The 20868-nt window shown below is 45.3% G+C and overlaps 1 protein-coding gene and 1 long non-coding RNA gene across 2 annotated transcripts in view; one reads left to right on the top strand and one right to left on the bottom strand.

Moving 5' to 3' along the window:
- The window catches only part of CNST (consortin, connexin sorting protein), a 73256-nt gene extending 54949 nt beyond the window's left edge, over positions 1-18307 (top strand). The window contains exons 9-11 of the mRNA XM_084791877.1: positions 2709-3577; positions 15481-15616; positions 17657-18307. Of these exons, the coding sequence (XP_084648003.1) occupies positions 2709-3577; positions 15481-15616; positions 17657-17862 (1211 nt within the window). The 3' untranslated portion in view covers positions 17863-18307. The remainder of the gene's footprint in view (positions 1-2708; positions 3578-15480; positions 15617-17656) is intronic.
- Positions 18308-19271: 964 nt separating this feature from the next.
- On the bottom strand, positions 19272-20473 carry LOC311603140. The gene is made up of 2 exons (XR_014780963.1): positions 19797-20473; positions 19272-19743 (listed from the first exon to the last, which is right to left on the bottom strand). It is a non-coding gene; the product is annotated as an uncharacterized lncRNA (long non-coding RNA).
- Between the last annotated feature and the right edge of the window lie 395 nt (positions 20474-20868).

The raw sequence follows: 20868 nt of genomic DNA, 5'->3' as shown, positions 1-20868 counted from the left end.
CTGAATGGATTAACCAGGTGCCGACCTGTTCTGTGTGTCTAGATAGTGAGAAGTCCTGTCTGGACAGTTTACAGCACTTTATCCTCCATCCTTTGTTGACCAGCATGTGTGTGTGAGTGTATGGTGTGTGAGTGTGTGTAGTGTGAGTGTGTGGGGTGTGTGAGTGTAGTGTGTATGTGTGGTGTGAGTGTGTGTGGTGTGATTGTGTGAGTATGTGTGGTATGTGAGTGTGTGTCAGTGTGAGTCTGTAGTGTGTGTATGTAAGTATGTGTGTGTAGTGTGAGTGTGTGTGTGTGTGTGGTGTGTGTTTGTGTAGTGTGAGTGTGTGTGTGTGGTGTGTGTGTGTGTGGTGTGAGTGTGTGTGTGGTGTGATTGTATGTGATGTGTGTATGTGAGTGTGTATGTGTGTGGTATGAGTGTGTGTGGTGTAGGATTGTGTGTGTGCATGCATGTGTGGTGTGAGTGTGGGTGTGTGGCATGTGTGAGTGGAGTGTGTGGTGTGTGTGAGTGTGTGTGAGTGGAGTATGTGATGTGTGTGAGTCTATGTGTATGTGGAGTGAGTGTGTAAGTGTGTGTGGGGTGTGTATGTGTGTGTGTTTCTTACCTATTTAAAATGTGTTTTATACCACTCTGTGCCTTATACCAAAAAGACTTTGGGAAACGTTTCTAAATGCATTTACAAAGCTTTAGGAATAAATATGTTTTCAGGTGTTTTTTTTTTAATCCTGATGATGATTTTACTATCAGTTTATATTATGGGCCTTCTGATCCTGGGCCTGAGAGCCCTGATTTTAAGAAGAGATGACAGGAGTTTTGACTGAGCGTCCCTGGTAACATAGATATGGCTGTTGCCACCCATCAGCCCATTCCCCAATAAAAGTAAAGTCATTTTGAAACCTTCAGTCCCCTCCCTCTTATGACACAAATTGCCAATATTGCTTGTGTCAACCCCACATGCCCTATTTTTTGTGTCTCTTTGTTAGTCATTTTTATATCAGAAACCAGGGTAAAATAAGCTTTATTGCCGCTTAATGGACATGGTAGTGTACACCTATAATCCCAGAACTGAGATGTGTGGGCAGAAAGAGCAGGTACTCAGAGTCATCCTCCTTGGTTACTGGGTGAGCTCAAGCCTGGCCTGGGCTGTATAAGAAACACACACACACACACACACACACACACACACACACACACACACTACCCTCAAAGTGAAGGGAAGGTCTCAATAGCCCCCCAGTTTGAGTGTTGCTGTGTCTCCATGCTGCGTGCATTGGGAAGGATGCTGCCCAGCACTGGCTCGTCACTGCATCCGGCTTGGCCTCTGCTGCAGTCTATGGCACAGATGGGGAAACCGAGGCACCACGTTTACAGCCATTTGTCTGGTGCTTTGATGCATAAACTGAACCTAAATCTTCAGGAGTCTCATACCCCATGCTTTGGCTGAGTGAACTGTAGGGATTATACAAGTTAACGGTCCAAACACCTACTAATATCCATCGTGAGTGAGAATGGACTGAGTCTTAGACCAGGAAGGGCATCGTGCCCCGCCTTGATAAAACAATGTGTTTGAAAGAAAACTGTCAACACTGAGGGTGACTTCCCAGTGGAACTTGAGACTCTTTCTCTTTTCATCGACATTATGTTTTATCATCATGGTTTATCACCCTCCCCCTTCTGTGGAGACCCCCCAACCTTGTGGTTTAAGAGGACTCAGGGAGGCCATCCCAGTCATTTATCCCCTGAATCCTACCGGTGTGTTTTGAGAGCCGTCTCTGAACTTGGGATACTGGGGTTTTATGACTGAGCTTGACCCATTTTCTACCTGGCTATTGCCTTCCTTGCTATGACGCTCCCCACACACCCTGTTGTCCGATAGGGGGACTCCAGGAAGCTCAAGGACAAAGCAAACAACCCATGGCAGCCAGCTGCCCACTTGTTGTTCTTGCAGTCAAAACCTTGAGATTAGGAGAGAAAAAGGATGCCGGACACTTCCTGGCCTCTCCTAGTGCTGCCCCTCATACAGATCTGAGGCTTCGAGTACAGTTCTGGTTTCTCTGGCATCTGAGACAATACTTAAGAAGTGCCTGCTCGAATAAATTAATTAATTAATTAATTAAATTTTAAAAAGAAAAGAAAAGAAATGCCTGCTCTCTGACATGGACTTAGCCTGGACTGTGAGTTAGCAGTTGAAGTTCCAATAAATTCAAATTAAAAAGGAATAATATTATTTTTATCTTGGATTTGTGACCATTATTTGCAGAAATTATATGCCTTCATGAAAGTTTAACAACATGAGAGGGCATCTCTGTTGACCAATGGGCAGGCTCTACTTCTTATTTACATAAAGGTTTTTAACTGTTTTAAGGTTTGTTTGTTTTAAATATTTCAGGTTGTTTTCATTCTTTTTTTCCCACTTATAATGAAGACTTAATCGTTTATTTATTTTAACATGCTTTTGAATAATCTTTGTTGTTTTATTAATGCTACTACTTTGTTATTTTATTAACACTATTTATTGATACTCTATATTAAATACTTAGTGTGCTGCTGTGTTCTAACTAAGGACGTTGCAATGCAACAGACGGCATTCCTGTCTGAGTGGGTCAGAGTAATTTTGTGTTACACATGTAGTCATCTGTCCCTTCTCTACCTTGGTATGCAAAGCACCGTTTGAAATTAAAAAGCAGCTTCTTCTTCTTCATCCTCAGAGATTGAAACCTGTCCTGGCATGGAGCTGAGCGGAGGCCAGCACACGGGGCAGCCCCGGGAGAGCAGCCCCAGCTGCCATCGGATGGACTGGCAGGCAGCTTCCCCCGACCCTGCAGGAGCGGCAGGGACGGACCACACAGAGGAGCCGCTCTGCAGTACCAGTGCCACACTGGAGAGCCACGCCCAGTCCCCAGAGACAGCCAGGAGCAGGTCAGGGTCAGATGCTTCTAAGAATGCCTGTGAGGATGACAGCTGCTTGCAGGCGCCTCCCACAGAGGACCACCCTGCTGTGGCAGAAGACCCTAAGGTGTCTCCTCCTAGTGAGCCACGGCTCTTCCCGAGCAGTGACAGTGTACCTCCTGTGTTGATTTCAGAGGGTAAATATTCACAGGCACACCGGAAAGAACTCAGCCTGCCACTCCAGGAGGCATTTGAAGCGCTGCCCAGGCACCAGCTTCAGGGCGCTGAGTTAGATGAACCACAGCAGCCTGATCTCATAGCCAATGATGGGAAATCACCACAGAGTCAGACTGGGTTGGAGACTGGCTCTGAGAATGCACTTCATGATGACAGTAAAGCGTCTGACGTAAGTACACCGTGTCCGGAAGTGTGTATGGCCCCCGAAGAAAGGCAAGATAAGGAAGACCAAGTCAGTAAAGAAACAGAAGACTACCTGAACAGCCTTTTGGAAGGATGCTTAAAAGATGCTGAAGATCCCCTCCCCTATGAAGACCTCCAGGACGACGACTCAGACCTCCTCCAAGACCTTTCTCCTGAGGAAGCGTCCTACAGTCTCCAGGAGAATCTGCCTCCTGATGAGAGCTCTCTCTCCCTTGATGATCTGGCCAAGAAGATAGAGATCGCAGAGGTAAAGCAGAGATGAAATCTTATGTGCTAAATGTTGCTTTGTTTTTGTGTGGTTTTTCCTGGCTTTAAGCTGGGGGGGAGGGGTGCTAACAGCAATGCTGACTGTGACATGGACGTGCTGGGTAAGACGGTCTTCGGTTGTTGCAGTGTTTAGAGTGCAGGGCGCTATGTTGTCTGCCTCTAGACACAGAAGCAGGGTTACAAACGCCATATTTCTTTTTCAACCTCTTGAGTTCCACTTAGCATCCTCAGGGGCTCAGATGGAGACACGATTGGAAACAATAAGGAAATCTTTGTCCTCGTATTCACAGGAAAGGCAGTGGCCTGTGCTCACTGTTTCTTCAGCTTGCTAACAGGCATCTTTAAATGACCAGAAACATCCTTAGCAGAAGAGAAGAAAGTTTTGAAATAATCATACTGGGAGGTACATGATGAATGTTTAAGCTATTAAATAGCAAAAACAAAACAAAACAAAACAAAAAAAAAAGGATGACTACTGTGCTTTGTTTAATAAAAAGAATTTTTAAAGCCCTGGGAAGTAAAGATAAAAAGCTATGGGTGAAAAATACAAAAAGTAAGTCTAGGAAAGCAAAGACGGGAGGTGGCTGGGGCGGGGCCCTCAGGCTCACCACCCCCTGGGCCCGCCTTATATCTCTCGGTGCCTGCTTGTGCTGGGGAAGTGAGGCCAATTTGTCTGTTGTTTTTCCCTCCTTGAAGTTGGCCCTTGTCCTCAGTCACACCTGTAAACCCTGCCCTGGGGAGGCTGTGGCAGGAGGGGCACCGTGTGTTTGAGGCTGGCCTTGGCTACAGACTAGGACACTCTCTCAACCCCCTCCGTTTCTCATATATGCCCACTGTATTCTAACAGCTTTATCTTCTAAAAAAAATGTGAATTCAGGAAGAAAGCATAAAAATAAAGCAAAAATAGGTAACAGATTACATGTGGTAATGGAACTCTATGACAAGCCCCCTGAGACCATTGTCCTGTTTCTGTTTAGTTCATTTCCTATAAAATGTGGTTTTTCTTTTTATCAGATAATTCCCATGAAACTGTGGTTTTTGTGTCTTAATTTTCTCTTATCAGAATCACTCAGGATTGCTCAGTGTATACCCGGTACCTGTTCAAGGTGATGTACCGTTTGGTAACAGGCGACAGTGATGTCTTACAGGATTTTGAGCATAATGTTCCGAACTGTATATAAAAAATGGTTCAAATGGTGCTTTGATGTTATAAATCTCATCACGGTCCTCAGAACATCTTTTGAGAAGCAACAGAACTGACGGTGAAGTGGCCGGCCAGCATTCAGTGTGTTCTGAGCACAGGTGTGGACAGGGGCCATCAAGCCAGTGAGCATGCGCACGTCACAGCTAAGCGGGCGCTCCCTCACAGATCACAGCACAGTCTCTTCTGAGAACTCAGTGCATAATGGCTCCCTTTTGAAGTGTATTGGTCTGTTAAGTTCTGCCGTATAAAACCCCCTGAAGCTACATTCAGCTAACAAGTACAACATACTCTGTGGTGTGCTAAATAGATTGTGAAACACTCCCATACTACTCCACCTGTCTGCAAGTCTTCAGCTAAAAGAAATCACCAATACGTTAGTGCTTTCTTAATACCATAAGAGTGAGGCTTTAGGTCAGACAGAACATAGAGGATAGTCATAGGCTTCCTTGGACAGGCACCCACCTACACACAGAGACACATATGCAGTATTTGTGTGTCTCCTTGCCTGTTTTGAGACAAGGCTAGTTTTCAACACGCAAGGTAGCCTTGGACGCTTGATCCTTCTGCCTTTCTCTCTCTTTCTCTTTCTCTGGGATTACAGGAGTCCAGCTCATTTTTGGTTTGTTCATTTGTTTGTGTTGGGGATAGATCATAAGAGTTTTGTATGTGCTATGTAACATTCTACTGCTGAGCTACACATACACCAGCTCAAGTACAAATGTGCTTTAAACTAGTTTTTACTTTGTGCTTGCAGTAAACTTCTATGGTCATCCATCCACCTGCACCATTAGGCGCTGTAGCAGTGAGATGTGGATCTTGGGTTTCTAGGGGCTCCCTGCTGTCAACGCCGACTGACAACATGATTTTGTCAGACTGCTGTCACAGTCACGGTTCTCTAACAGCTGAACAGAGTGGCAGTTCTCCCACAGGCTGCTGCCTGTCGCTGTCAGCACCTCTCCTCCTGGCATCTGCTGGCCACCTCTCCCCTGCCCGGGACTCTGACCTCTCAGGGCCCCCTTCTGCTTGAAACTCAACCACCTTGGTGTCTTCTCTCATTGCCAGCTTTTTTCTCCTGTCACGCTGCACTGCTCACTTTGGGCTCCAGTAGAACTTGTTTTTATAACTATGACCAGCCACGTGTGATGTTGTTTTAGACTAAGATTCATCTTATAAATGAAATAATATTCACCTCAGAGAGAAGAAAATGTCTCCATCCTTTTACTTAATGAGCACAGAGGCATGTGTAAAGGACACTTTCTAGATGTCATAAGCTTTTTTCAAACCCAGAAATAATCTTGCCAAATAATAGCTTAATATCTGAAGCCTTGCTAGTTTTTCTTATTAAAAAGAATATGACCCATTGTCACCCAGTGCTGTCTCCAGTGTTTAAGAAAAAGCACCACACACACATCTTTATTTCCAAAGATTTTTAGGTTTTTTTTTTATTACTTTCATTTATTTATGCTTCGTGGGTTTGGGTAGACATGTGCCACAGGTCTGAGGACAACTTGTGAGAACCTGTTCTGTCCTTCTACCGTGTGAAACTCACCTTGTCAGGTTTAATAGCAAGCGTGTTTGCCTACTGAGCCAGCTCTGGTTTTTGGTTTTTGAGACTGAGTCTCATTGTGTAACTTAGGCTGCTCTCCTTTAACTTCCAATCCTCCTGCCTCGGTCTCCCTAGTCCAGACATTATAATTGTGTGACATCATACCGGGATTAGTTCATAGATGTTGTTTTAAAAAAAAAAAAGGCTAATATTGTATGGTATCAGATAACAAGTTAGGACCACTCATGTCTTCCCACATTTATTTTATGATTGACTTCCATTGAGTCCCACGATGATACAGCTACAATAATTAAAAATACAGGTAAAGCTGGGCTTGGTAGCACATGCCTTGAATCCCAGCACTCAGACACAGGCTGAAAGCTTGAGGCCAGCCTAATCTACATAGTAAATTCCAGGCCATCGAGGGCTACCTAAACTAAAATCTGAAAATGAACTGTTAGGGCGGGGAGTTGTCTGGGTGGCTCAGACTTTTAACTGTTGTGCTGAGTGGGCAGGTCTCTGGAAGAGACGTCTTGGAAACCTCAGCCATGACAGCTGTGCTCAGAACAGCTCTTTTAGGGCAGCAGGGGACAGCTCACTGAAGACACTTTGGCCTCCAGGAACACCAGGGGTGGGAGTGGTTGACCCCTGGTTTATGGATTATGCAGCCCTCCAAACTAGTCCCCAAGGAAAACCCTGGGATTGCCCGTTTTCAACTTGTGCCAGATGGTGTCATTTTTGCCTCTTGTTTTTAGACTGCTTTTTACATTTCTAGTTAGTTAATGCATCTTGACTGGCATGTTACTTTTACCAAGTTTCTTTCTTATTTTAATTACATTTCAAATTTACATATTTACTGCTCTTACTAGCCATTTGAATTAGCTATTTTGTAAGTTTCCTCTCCTTTGTTTTGTCCCTTCCTCACTCCCACCCATCTCACATTAGCACTGTGTAGACCTGGAATCTCAAATTGATACCCAAAGGCGCCAACTAGGTCATTAAAATGAATGAAGTGACTTGACTGTAGGGCAGTAGAGATGTCCCCATACCTGTCTAGAGGGTTTCCACTTGCTTAGGGGTCGTTTGTTTGTTTGTTTGTTTGTTGTTTTCTAATTCTCTTCTTGGGGCTAAAGAGATGGCTCAATGTTAAGAGCCCTTGGTCTTCTGAGGGCTCAGGTTTGGTTCCTAGCACACACATGGAGGCTTGAAAATATCCATAACTCTAGTTTCTGAGGCATACAACCTCTTTCCCTGAGCTCCTCGGGTTCCAGGTACATACACGGTGTACATACATGCACGCAGGCAAAACACTCATAAAAAATAAATTTGAAACAAACAAGCAAAACCTAGTAGGCCTGGGCCTAGTAGCACACACCTTTAATCCCAACCCTTGGAAGGTAGAGGCAGGCTGCTCTCTGTGAGTTCAAGGCCAGTTGGACTACATAATGAGACCTGGTCTCAAAAATAAATTTTAAAAAACTACACTCTTAAGTCAAACATGAAGTCCAGCTCTCTAGCACTCAGCCTGTTAAATATCTGCCCTAAAATATCTTGTGTGCCACCAGCTCCTTCCGAGGGTCCCTGTAGTTTTATGGAAAAGGCCTTACTGTGTATCGTGAAAGCCAGGATGCTTGGAAACATGGCTCATCCACTTGCAGCACCAGCCTCTGCTGTCTTGTGTTTTCAGCTGCCTCACACTGGTCCCCTGGCTACCTGCAGATCCACCTTGCACACTCTAACCTGCCCCTTGCTACCTGTGTTGTCAGTTCTAGTGATGCGCCGTCTTCAACATCTATACCTTCCCAAGCCTCAGCACCCAGACCGTGCCTGATCAGTGTGGAAAGTGCCCAGCATGCTGCTGGCACTCTCCTTTGGAACTGCTTTTCTGGACCTCTGGTGATGGAGGGGTGGGGCAGCATTCCCCAAAGGCAGTGGTTCTCAACCTTCCTAATGCTGCAATCCTTTAATACAGTTCCTCGTGTGGTGACCCCCACCATAAAATTATTTTATTGCTACATCATAACTGTAACCTTGCTGCTGTTATGAATCATAATGTAAATACTGATATACAATTCCTGTGAAAGGCACATTCAATCCTCCAAAGGGACATCGACCCACAGGTTGAGAACTCTTTCTTAAGGCCTTGTCTAGCTGTGATCGTCCTGTAAGGCACAAGCATACTTTCTTCTACAGTAAACTGGCAAGTCCTTAAAGAAAGGGTCCTGTTGGCTGTGTCTCTGTATCTCTCCCTAGCCTCTAACTGTATACCAGATGTATCCGTATGTAAATCCCTCATTTGCATATTCATTTCCCTCTCCAGCATACTTATTAAGTACCTAGTGCTTGCTAGAGACCAGGGGACAGCAGTAGACACAGATCAAGTCCCTGTCTTCATGAAGCTTGCTTTCTATATAAAGAGATAATTGAAACCAAATTCTCATCAAAATAAACAGTGTAGCTTCAAATATTAGTAAAGGGACCAGCAAGACGCTCAGCTGGTAAAGGCAGCTGCGGCCAAGCCCAAAACTCGATCTAGACAACGCACATCATGCAAAGGGAGAACTGATTCTGGGGCTTTAAGAAATAGGTTGGTACCTGACACTTACATTTCCTTTCTCATCTTGTACTTAGTAAATTGTCCATTTTGCAAGTAAGAGCTCGTTACAAAAGCATGCAGCGGCACACGATTTGGATTGTTTAGACGCAGTAGAATGTTCCTGGTTTTTTGTGTATGTTGTTGTCTGGTTGGCTTTTGTTGTTGTTTTGTTTTGTGTGAGTAGGGGACGGGGCGGATTGTTGTTGTTTGGTTTGGTTTTTTGAGAGTGGGTTTCTCTGTGTAGCCCTGGCTATCCTGGAGCTCAGGCTGGCCTCGAACTCAGAAATCCAGCTGCTTCTGCTTCCAAGTGCTGGGATTAAAGACATTGTTCTGGTTTTGTTTTTAACAATATGCTTTTTCCTTCTTAAGCTTTTAGAAATTCAATGTGGCGTGATTCCCCCATGATTGGTTCTCCCAACTGGTGTCTTCTGTTGCCGTGTTCCTAGATTTACCACTGGGAGGCCATGGAAGCCACAGGCTCTTCTGTGAAATAGCTTTCCATGTTAGCTGTCACCGCTGGGTCCAGCTGTGACTTGGTCTATCATTTAGCTGTGACAGTAGCCATGACATTAATCTGCTTCTTCCAACAGTCTTCCATCTCTGTCCCCTTCTCCATGACAAGAATCTCTTAACTGCTGAACATAGAAGATTAGAATTTTGGGTAGAAATGCAAGCAGCTTCTGGAAAGCCAAAAGCCTTGTAACTTATTTGAAAAGTCTATCCAGCTCATTCTAATTGTAACAAATGCGTACAGCACAAGGCAAAATCAGATCAGGTCCTTGTATTTAACCCTGAGTTTGGTCTTGACTCTGCCAGTTGCTGACAGCGTGACTTCAGATCCCCCTGTGAGAACTAAGCACGAGTGTGGGTGTCTGTCAAACACACTGCTTGTCCGTGGTGAAGTCGCTGGCTTGTTAGTGATATTTGCCAAGCTAGTTGGAAGCCAAGCATGTGTCCCTGTTTTGCATTGACAAGCCTTGAGGTTCTGGATGGAAAGAGTCTGATCTGGGTCTGTTTCCCCTTTAATCTGATGAGGAAGGGCTTGGGACTGCAGCGAGCTCTGCTCTGCTCTCCTCTCATGGTAGGAGTTGCAGTGCCAGATGGGAATCACTTTGTTTTGTACGCTCTGATCTGCTGTTTAAGGTAGCCATTGACGGCGCTGGTGGGGATGGGCTGTTTATGTGCAGATGCATAGGAGAGTGCCAGCAATTACAGTGATTATGGCTCAGATGGTCTCAGTGGATGTGCTGGCTATACATCGTTTGGGTAAAAAGCAATTTGCTAATTGAAACAAGAAATTGAATTTGCTTTTACATATAAAGCTTTTTTAGAGATTTAATTTTCTTTATTTTTTTTCTAGCATAGGGAAGGACCTGGTCCTGATCCCAACACCAGGGGGAGGGGGGAGGGGAGGGAAGGAGGATGTACATACAGACGACTGAAATCCTTCGTATCATATAGTTTTTTTGGAGACAGTCTCACTACATAGCCCTAGCTGTCTGAGTGCCGGGATCAAAGGTGTGCACCACCACACTCAGCCTCTTATTTTATCGTGGCAACAACAACAACAAAATCATAGAATGACTTTCTTGGAGTCATTTTCAGGAGACACATCGCTGTGGGCTGTGTATAGAGACACTGTATAGGACCGTTTGGCATAATCAGGATACCACTATGAGCAAGGCCCCATTCTTATTTCTAATTACTTACCTATCCGCCACAGAATTAAGGCAAATTCCACCCACCTAAGTCCTTTCTCCTTTTTTAATGAATTCCCCTCCCTCCTCTCCTTACAGTCCCTCCCCTACCTCCTCCCACCTCACCCCCTCACCCTCCACCTCGCCTCCTTTCTCTACAGAACATAGCAGGCCTCCCATGGATGCCGTCCAGCCATGGCAGATCAGGTTGCAGTAAGACCAGGCACCTCCCTCCTATTAAGGCTCGATGAGGTAACCTAGTAGTAGGAAAGGGTCCCAAAAGCCACCAACAGAGTCCCCGAGACAGCCCCTGCTGCCACTGTTAGGAGTCCCACAAGAAGACCAAACTGCACAACTGCAGTATGTGTGCGGAGGGCCTAGGTCAGTCCCATGCAGGTTCCCTGCTTGGCAGTCAGTGTCTCTGAGCCCCTGTGGGCCCAGGTGAGTTGATTCTGCTGTATATGTTTCCATCAGTTGCTGGGTGAAGCCTCTCTGATGACGTTTGTGCTAGGCATCAACCTACAAGTGTAGCAGACTATCATTAGGAATCATTTCATTGACTTATTGTTTGCTTGCTTGCTTGCTTGCTTGCTTGCTTGCTTGCTTGCTTGGGTTTTGGTTGGTTGGTTACGTTTTGTTTGTTGTTTGTGTTTGGTTCTATCCTGCATCTCTGGGCTCTCCAACCTCTGGGTCCTAGCCCTCCAGGCAGTGTCAGGGGGTGGGCTCCTTTTTCTTAATCTCTTGATGTTTGATTGCCATGCTATGGTATAGAGAAATTCTGAGTGATGGGGAGGAGGTCCATATGAGGCAGGATTTCTGGGGTTGGGTAGGTCTGGTTTTGACGTCCATGTTGTAGGAAGTAGAAATCCAAACCCTTTACTTCAAACTATTGCAAACGGAAACACACACACACACACACACACACACACACACACACACACACACACACACAAAGAGCACATCCTAAGTATCATTCCTCTTGAGTCCAAAAGTTTCCCTCTGGCTGACGTCTCCTGCGCTCAGTCCCAGGTGCTTTGTTCTCACGTGCTGTAGGAACCAGAAAATACTTACAAAAGAAAGAAAAACCCAGAGAAGATCCCAAAAAAGATACTGAGGGAGAAGGGCAGATGCTGCCGATGCTGGGGAGGAGGGGTGTGTTGGGAGCGTGGAAATGAAGCATCTTTGTTGGGGACAAGGGAAGGACAGCGACTCTGGATCCATCCCATGTCACTGTGCTTTCTCACACTCTGCCTCTGTCCATCTCCCAAAGATCTTTCCAGAGCCAAGCTCCCCAGAAAGTAAGGTAGGGACACTGAGACCAGCTGCGCCATCCCAGGGGACGTCTCTCAGTCTATCATACTTGCAACATCACTTGATAATAGTTTTGTTTCTTGAATTTACAGATGCAAAATTAATATCCCAAAGTCACACTTTATAGTAATGCCGCTCTGGAGCTTGCCTTTCACTGTCCCTTGCGTGTGCATTGCGAGAGAGGGTGCTAGGTGACTTCTAGCCTTCTACCAGACGTTGGCTTCACTCCCCACCTCCAGTGCTGGGGTTACAGGTGCAGGGACACCCCCAGCCGTTTACTTGGGTGCTGGGGATTCAAACTCAGGTCTTTGTGCTTGCTCAGCATGTTTTAGTACTGTTTTGGCTGTTAGTTGGTTTTTAGTTGTCTTGTTGTCGTCACCCCTTCTTCCCCTGTGACAGGCTCCTTTGTGTATATAGCACTGGCCATCCTGGAACTCAATCTGTAGACCAGCTAGCTGGCCTTGAACTCAGAGATCAGTCTGCCTCTGCCTCCCTACCCTGTTTAGCACTATTCTTAATAGGACTTTTTTTCTAAGTTAAAACTGTCCCTTAATGGCTGGCTAAATGGGTTAGCCGGTAAGGCGCTTGCTGCCAAGCCTGATGGCCTGAGTCCAATCTCTGAACCTACACAGTGAAGTTGGAAAAACAACTCCTGCAAGCTGTCTTGATCTAGCATGTGTGAACACACACACACACACACACACACACACACACACACACACACACACTAGATAAGTGTGTTTTAAACTGCATCTTAACTCCTGAGCTAGAAATGCATCTCAGTGGTAGAATCCTTGCCTGGCATACAGTAGGCACTCCTGCAGTTCTACTAAGAGGCCAAAGCAGAAAGATCATCTAAGTCCAGAAGTTCAAGACCAGCCTGAGAAAATAGACAGAATCTCTATGAAAACAAAAATAAAGCCTTCCTGTGGTAAATAAATGCATAAGTAGCAAATACATAACAAATATTTAAAGGGAAAAAATAACAAAGGATTCATGAGGCTCCTCCCCTTTATTTTTACACTTTCTAGAAATAAAAAGATTGTTGGTTATCTTTAATTAAAACTAGTTTCTATTTTTCCCTTGCTTTTTGAGATTTTTCTAAATTTATTTATTTTGTATATGTGTGCTGCATGTGTGAGGTATATGTGTTTGCTGCATATGTGAGGTGTATGCATGTGTAAGGTGTATGTGTGTGATGCATGTGTGGGGTGTATGTGTGTGATGCATGTGTGAGGTGTATGTGTGTGATGCATGTGTGAGGTGCATGTGTGTGATGCATGTGTGAGGTGTATGTGTGTGATGCATGTGTGAGGTGTATGTGTGTGATGCATGTGTGAGGTGCATGTGTGTGATGCATGTGTGAGGTGTATGTGTGTGATGCATGTGTGAGGTGCATGTGTGTGATGCATGTGTGAGGTGTATGTATGTGATGCATGTGTGAGGTGCATGTGTGTGAGCATAGGTGCACACATGCTAGAGGGTGTGTAAAGGTCAAAGATCAGCTCTCAGAAGTGAGTTCTCTCCTGATGGGGTCTGGGAATCAAACTCAGGCTGTTAAGCTTGCACAGCAAATGCATTTGCCTACTTAGCCATTCCACTGGCCCTATTTCCTTGGTCTTTAAAAACTTAATAGTATGTCTTTGTCTCTCAGTTTAAGCAAGGCACTTGTAAGAATCATTTTCCATTGTTTTATGAAGGAACTGTTCAATGTTTTCTAAAGAAAAGTTTAAAAAATAAAAACAAAAAAAAAAACTATTCAGCCAGCAGTGGTGGTACACACCTTTAATCCCAGCACTTGGGAGGCAGAGACAAGTGGATCTCTTTGAGTTCAAGGCCAGCCTGGTCTATAAAGAGAGTCCAGGACAGCCATGGCTCTGTTACACAGAGAAACCCTGTCTCAAAAGAAAACAAAAACAAAACAAAACAAACAAAAAAACCAACAACAACAACAAACCTGTTCATTCACATATTTGTACCTGTTTATTTATTTATCGAGAGGGGCATGCTTGTGCCATGGCATGTGTGTGAGGGTCAGAGGACAACTTGAGGGAATTAGTTCTCTTTTTCCACTATGTGAGTTCTGAGGATCAAACTCAGGTCGTCTTAAGGGTTCGTGGCACGCATCCTTACCCACTGAGCCATCTTGCTGGATCTGTACTTAGCATTTTAATGTCACTGAAGTGCTTTAGTCTTCTTAGAATAAGGATATCTGAAATACGTATTTCCTATAAAAAGAATAAATTGCTAACTAACTTATTGATTTTTTTTAAGATAATGGTTTCTATAGACCCATGTTCAGAAAATCCCAGTAGAAGACTATTTGTGTAAGAGTCGTTTGATCCTAAAAGCTCTGTACCATAAAAAGAATTAATGGAATCCATAATTACCCAAGATTGCTGGCTGGAACTGGAAATCATATTAAGTACTTTATGCCATTTCGGATAAATGACATTACAGGCAGTTCTAGCTTACAGCCGCTGACATCCACAGTGCTGAGCCCACAGTGCCCACCCCTGTCATCATCCGCAGAACAAAGCAAGCAGGTACCTTCTCCTAATCCCCTGGGATGTTCAGAAGTGAGCAGCTCCCCTCTTCCCTCTACAAACTGACCCCACCCCCACCCCTGCCCCACACTTTGGAGGTGTTCACTCCTAAACGGCAAGAAAGTGCTTTTGGGTTTAAGTAAGGGATGGGACACAGGAAGGAGAGAGGTAACCCGTGTGAAATCAGAAGGCTGCAGAGCATGGCTGGGGGGCTGACGAGGTGCCTGGGGCAGAGTTTTCCCATGAAGCTCCAAACTGTAAATACTTTAGGCTTTAAATTCTGTCTTATCTACTCAGTTTGGCCCTAAAGCCCCCAAAGCTATGCAAAACTTGAGTAACTTCTAGTTAAATTTACAAAAACAGGCAGTGAAGTAAAGCTAGGTGTGGTAGACTCAGGAGGCTCAGAGATTTCAAGTTCAAGGTTAGTCTGGGCTACAGCGAGTTCCAATCTCCTGAGCTATGAAGTGGAGACTCTTATCTGGGGGGTTGGGGAAAGAAGAGTCATGGGGCACTGGCTATGTGGTTTATTAACCTCTGCATATGAAATAATGAGTTACAGAAAACTGAGAGATTCTTTTTTAAAAAGTCCCGGAAAGATTTGAATACAGATTATTTGGTAATCTGTACTATATCTGAGGAGACAAGGTAACTCATTTGATGCTAAGTTTGCTGCCGTATATATTTTAAGCCTCGTGTGTTTTTAGATAGTTTTAGATAGTGTCACTGAGCTAGGTATCATAGCTCATGCATGTAATCCCAGCCTCCTCCCAAGGCAGGAAAATTGCCATGAACTCAAGACCAGCCTGAGCAAGATCCTACCTCGAAAGAAAGGAAGGAAAGAGTGAGCAAGCCAACCTACTGCTGAACGGAGAGCGGAGAAGGCGGATAAATCCTGCAAAGTGTTCTGTGGTTGCATATGTAGCATGTCACCCGTCAGTCCCACCTACTGTAACATAACCACTGGTTCTTTCAATCTCTGACAGGCTGTCCCTGCAGAAGGCTTGGTGTCCATATTAAAGAAGAGGAGTGACACACTAGGAGACCATCCTGCCCAAATGCAGCAGAAGCCATCTAAGCGGAGAGTGCGCTTCCAGGAAATAGACGATAACCTGGATCAAGGTGTGTTCAGCCCTGGGTCTGGAGGGTTCACCGGCCGTGCGTGCCAGGTAGTCATGTGACATGATGGCCATCTATGAGTGCTGGGTAGTCATGTGACACAGGGTTTTTAAGGGTTTTGTGGACCCAGTTGCTCTGTCTTCTAGCAGAGAAACAAAAAGAAATCAAGTTGTATCTTAGAATTTTGAGCATTTAGCCAAGTGCCCTTGAGCATCTGTCCCTGGCTGGCACTCAGGCGAGCTGTCCCAGCAGACCCACCCTGTGTGTTTGCAGATAGAGTTAGCTGAGGAGGCAGTGAGTGAGGGAAGTGGAAACCTGCCTGTAGCCTGTCAGTGTGCTGCTTACACAGCAGGACAGCTGCCTGGGCTTCTCACCTGTGCGGCTGAAAGGCCTTGGAAATGCTTTATTTTTATCCCTGCATCTGTGTGTCATCAGCACAGCTCCTTGCCACCCCAACGCCCGCCCCCACCCCAGTGGAGTCCTCCATCCCGACCTCACACATGGGCACCTGGGTCTGGAGCTCTCAGGGCTACCTCATCCTTCACCAAGTTACTCAGTTCCATCCTTCTTAAAATACAAAATCTAATCCCCGCTCTGATGCTAAAAACAATGAAAAACCTGTAGATAAAGTGTATGAATTGATTTCAACGGTCATGAAATTTTTATGTAAAGTTTACCTGTGTGTAAGCAAACCTCACTCCTGTCTGGAGCTTCCTAAACAGGCCCGCCCATCCTCGAATCAGTTCTGTGTCCTAGAAATATAACGTGGGTGCTATTAGGTGAATTTTTATTTAATGTGCATGGGTGTTTTCCCTGCATATATGTGTGCGCACCATCTGCGCGCAGTGCCTAAGGAGGCGAGAGAATGGCGCCAGATCCTCTGGAACTGGAGCTGCCTGGGACTCAAACCTGGGTCCTCTAGTAGAGCAGTCGGTGCCCTTAACTGCTGAGCCACCTCTCCAGCCTCTCACAGGTGACTTTAAATTTTATGACAGCCACATAACAAAAGTAAAGCTGGAATCTACTTCACACTCACGTTGCATGTTTCTGTGTCAGTCACTTGCCGTGTACTCAACAGCAACCCACAGCGCATGCCCACCACAGCTCATAATGTATTTTATCTACACAACACAGATATTTTCAAACACCGAAGTGGTATTAAAATGTCATCCCTCCATGTGGCACAGGACCCAACAGCCCTGAATAATAAAATCTACAGATGCTCAAGACACTTTATATATGATGGCAAATTGTTTTCCTATAATCTGCTCACACCCTCCTGTGTGCTTCTTGGATGGTGATGATGATGGTGGCTGTTGTTGTACATTTCACACCTGAGTCACAGTGTAGGTATGGAGTTTGGAGGACAGCTTCTGGGAACAGGCTTTCTTCTTCCACCACTGAGTAATTCCAGTGCTGGAACTCAGGTTATGAAGCTTGCAAGCCCAATGCCTTTACCAGCTAGGCCATCTCACCATCTTCCTACAACCTTTACAGTCGTTACTTATTCTTTTTTGTTGTTGTTGTTTTTCGAGACTGGGTTTCTCTGTGTAGCCCTGGCTGACCTGGACTCACTTTATAGGCCAGGCTGGCCTCAAACTCACAGAGACCCACCTGCCTCTGCCTCCCCAGTGCTGGGATTAAAGGCGTGTGCCACCACACCTGGCTATTTATTCTTTTTTAAAAGACTGTCTTGGGTCAGAGAGCTGGTTCAGCACTTGAAGTCATCTCTGGATTATATGTATCTCATAAGTTTAAACAATCAATAAGTAATTGTTATGCGGTATTGTTTAAGAGACTGTGATAAGAAGAGAGTGCGTATTTAGTGCAGATAGTCACTCAGAATGTTTGGTCCACAGATGTAGAACCTATAGATACAGAGAACTCACTATTCACGGGAAGAAAGAAGACACGTGAGGAGATGCGTAACCTAGATTGCTAGCCTAGATTAGCAGGCAACGGAGAACTGCAATTAAAAGAACAGGCGAAGAGATTCAACTGACTAAGGCTGTTGATGGTTTGACCCCCTGTTCTCGTTGGCAGATGAAGTTGGTGGAGGCTCCTGCATCCTGCTCATCCTGCTGTGCTTAGCCACCGTCTTCCTCAGTGTCGGAGGAACCGCGCTCTACTGCACCGTGGGTGACATGGAGTCACCTGTTTGTACAGACTTTGCCGACAACGTGGACTTCTATTACACTAAGCTGCTGCAGGGAGTGGCGGGACTTAAACACTGGGTCTACCTCTCCTAGCAGCGAGTGGACCAGGCATGCCGACAGACAGACAAAGATGCAAACTTCCCCACAGCTTTTATTTCAGGAGTCATGAAACATTCCCCCTCCCGGGCAGTGAGGCCCCAAGGATGGACATTAAAAACAGCAACGTTAGATAGCAGCCCTGAGAACACTGTTAAACTAGTCCACGGAAGAAGGTGGATACTGCTGTAGGCGCTGAGGGAGGGAGGGAGGAGCTGTGGAGGGCACGCCCCTCTCCTTGCTGCGTCTCCCAGAGCAGTCATGCTGGGCTCACCCTGGGGGTTAAAGGCCACTCCAAGTCTCCTTGATCAGTAGGCATTGCGTCCCACCATCACGCAACACTTACGTTTCTTTTGTCATCAGAGAGAATTACCTTATGGTTTCAATGCCACTTTTAGTTCATCGTAGGAGCTGTGTAATTTAAGCTTTGGGCATTACTCTAGATTCTGTTCTCTATTTGTGAAATGGTTGTGTGTGTGTGGTGTGTGTGTGTGTGTGTGTGAAGCAGTTATCACAAGTGGATATTCAGCATTAAGTACAAAGATTACCTTTATTCTTTTAACTAGACTCCAATGCGCAGGCACAAATCTTTGGAGAAGGCTTACCTGTGAACTGGATAAACTGTAGAAATGTTGGCCCTGAGTTGAGAAACTGACAGGTCTGTGGCAATGAATTTCACAAGCCTTGGAGGCACAGTGACACAACTCCCAAGTCCCAAGTGAGATGTCACAGCGGCTTCTGCGCTGCCTGAAGTGATGCATGCCCGGCTCCAGAGCCCAGGAGAAACTTACTGAACATCTGTTCTGTCCTGGGAACCTAAGGGTAGGAACCCAGGGGGGAGTAATTCTTGCTGTGTGGCTGCTTATGGAAGGTAAACCCAGACCACCACATGTAATTGAGTGATCTCAGACCATGCACTCAGGTGTGTGCAATGTGTGTTCCTATCATGGACTGATTTTAGACCCTGCCACGGACGGGGTCATGAATCAGAAATTGAATCATACCTTAAATAGACAAATGTCTAATTTTGTTTAAGTCTGTCATTAGGTGGCCTGCCCTCGTCTACGGTACAATGATCTAATGTTTAGGGAGCCTTGCTTTGACTTTTTATATTTTAAGCAGCATCTTTTTAAAAAAATCATGAATTATAGTTTTTTAGCAAGTGATCATGACGTTCTGTTTTCCTGTTAGGGTTGTTTGGAAGGAAGAAAGAAACTGCTTAGTAGTTGTTACTGGCTGGCACAGTACCTTTCTTTGTGTTTCTGCTTATTTATTTGAATTTAAAGGGCTTTTGTGTGAGTTGAGAGTGTGTCGCTGAGCATGTATTTGGTCATCCCACCATTACCTATTTAATTAGATACTTAGTGTTTTGATTTTATATCACTTCAGCTCCATGTGTTTTTAGCTTTATTTTTTCTTTTGGTTTTTTTTTTTTTTCAAAACAGGATTTCTCTGTGTAGCCTTGGGTGTCCTGGACTCACTTTGTAGACCAGGCTGGCCTCGTACTCAGAGATCTGCTTGCCTCTGCCTCCCCGAGTGTTGGAATTTACAGGTATACACCACCACGCCTGCTTTTAGGCTTATTTTTAAATTGACATTTTATTTTCACTTATAAATACTGCGTGGCTATCTCTTATCATGTCACCATAAACTGTAATATTTTCAATGGTTATAGATCAGAGTTATTTATTTAGAAGTATACAGAATACTGAAATTTAGATTCGTTATACCTAAGGCTGATTTTATTAGAAGATTATTTTAATGTCCTATTATAAAATTTAAGGCTTTGTATTCATATCATATGTAAAATAGGGCCCACTGCCCCGGCACTGCCGCCAGCAGTTCTGCAGACACCACAGTGAGGCCATCTGCTCGGGCCTCCACAAGGAGGCCATCTGCTCAGGCCTCCACAGGGAGGCATCTGCTCAGGCCTCCACAGGGAGGCATCTGCTCGGGCCTCCACAGTGAGGCCATCTGCTCGGGCCTCCACAGTGAGGCCATCTGCTCGGGCCTCCTTGTGATACACCAACATGTTGCACCCTCGTGTTTCTAGTTGCGCGGGTTTGGTGACCCGTGTTTCTGCCAATTTAATGTCAAGAAAAACTCCAACCCTCCCTCCTGCCTGTTCACCTCTTTTCGGTCACTCAGAGCCCCGTGTGGTCTCTAGTGTTTGCCTCTCAGCCATCTTGGCCACTTTTCTAAAACCCTAGGTTTCCTGGGGATCATCAGTGAGAGAAAAGCCTGAAATGACACCTTACTAACCAGTGGCCCAGTTGTGTGTTAGTAGAGCAGTTGGGGTACTCACCACCCCCAGGGACCACGGAGCGATCGGGAGCAAACTGACCTCATGACCTAAAAGCAGGCATGAAAAATCACTGGAAAAACCTAAGGTACCTTTTAAAAATGTAATGGTCACTTATTGCATGAATTGGAGTGTCCCACCTGGAGGTGAGAGGGCGTTGGCCCACGCATAGAGCATCCACTAGTTGTACTGAGATGTCATCTCTCCTCTCGTTTGAAAGCTCTGACAACTATTTATAACCGACCTTCTTCTTAAGAACTGTACTTGAGGGTGTCAGATCAAGCTTGTAATTTAAAATCTACAACAAGAAAACGTCTCTGAGAATTTATTTGAACCCTTGGGTGTTGAGGGAACTGCTTGAAAGCAAATTACTGCCAGCTCCTTCCTGAAGGAGATTTGCAAAAAGTCTTTTTTTTTTTTCCTTTTAATTACGTTTACTTACTTTGGGGGGAGACCACGTGTGGAGGGCAGAAGAGCACTTCAGGGGGTCGCTTCTCTCCTACCACCGTTGGGGTCCAGAGAGCCCAGCTCAGGTCATGCAGTTGGCAGCAAATACTTTTCCCCACCGAGCCATCTTACCAGCCCTATTTGGAGGACTTCTTAGTAAGTCCCCGAGTAATGGCCTCTCAGCTTGTAAAATACCTCTCGCATCTGCCTGACTAGTAACCAGGCTCCACTCTCAAGTGCATCCTTTTAGACTT

Source organism: Acomys minous (assembly GCF_964271855.1).
Source record: "Acomys minous genome assembly, chromosome: 1".
NCBI classification, from domain to species: Eukaryota; Metazoa; Chordata; class Mammalia; order Rodentia; family Muridae; genus Acomys; species Acomys minous.
The sequence above is the reverse complement of the archived record's forward strand: the minus strand, read 5'-3'. Positions and strand labels throughout refer to the sequence as shown.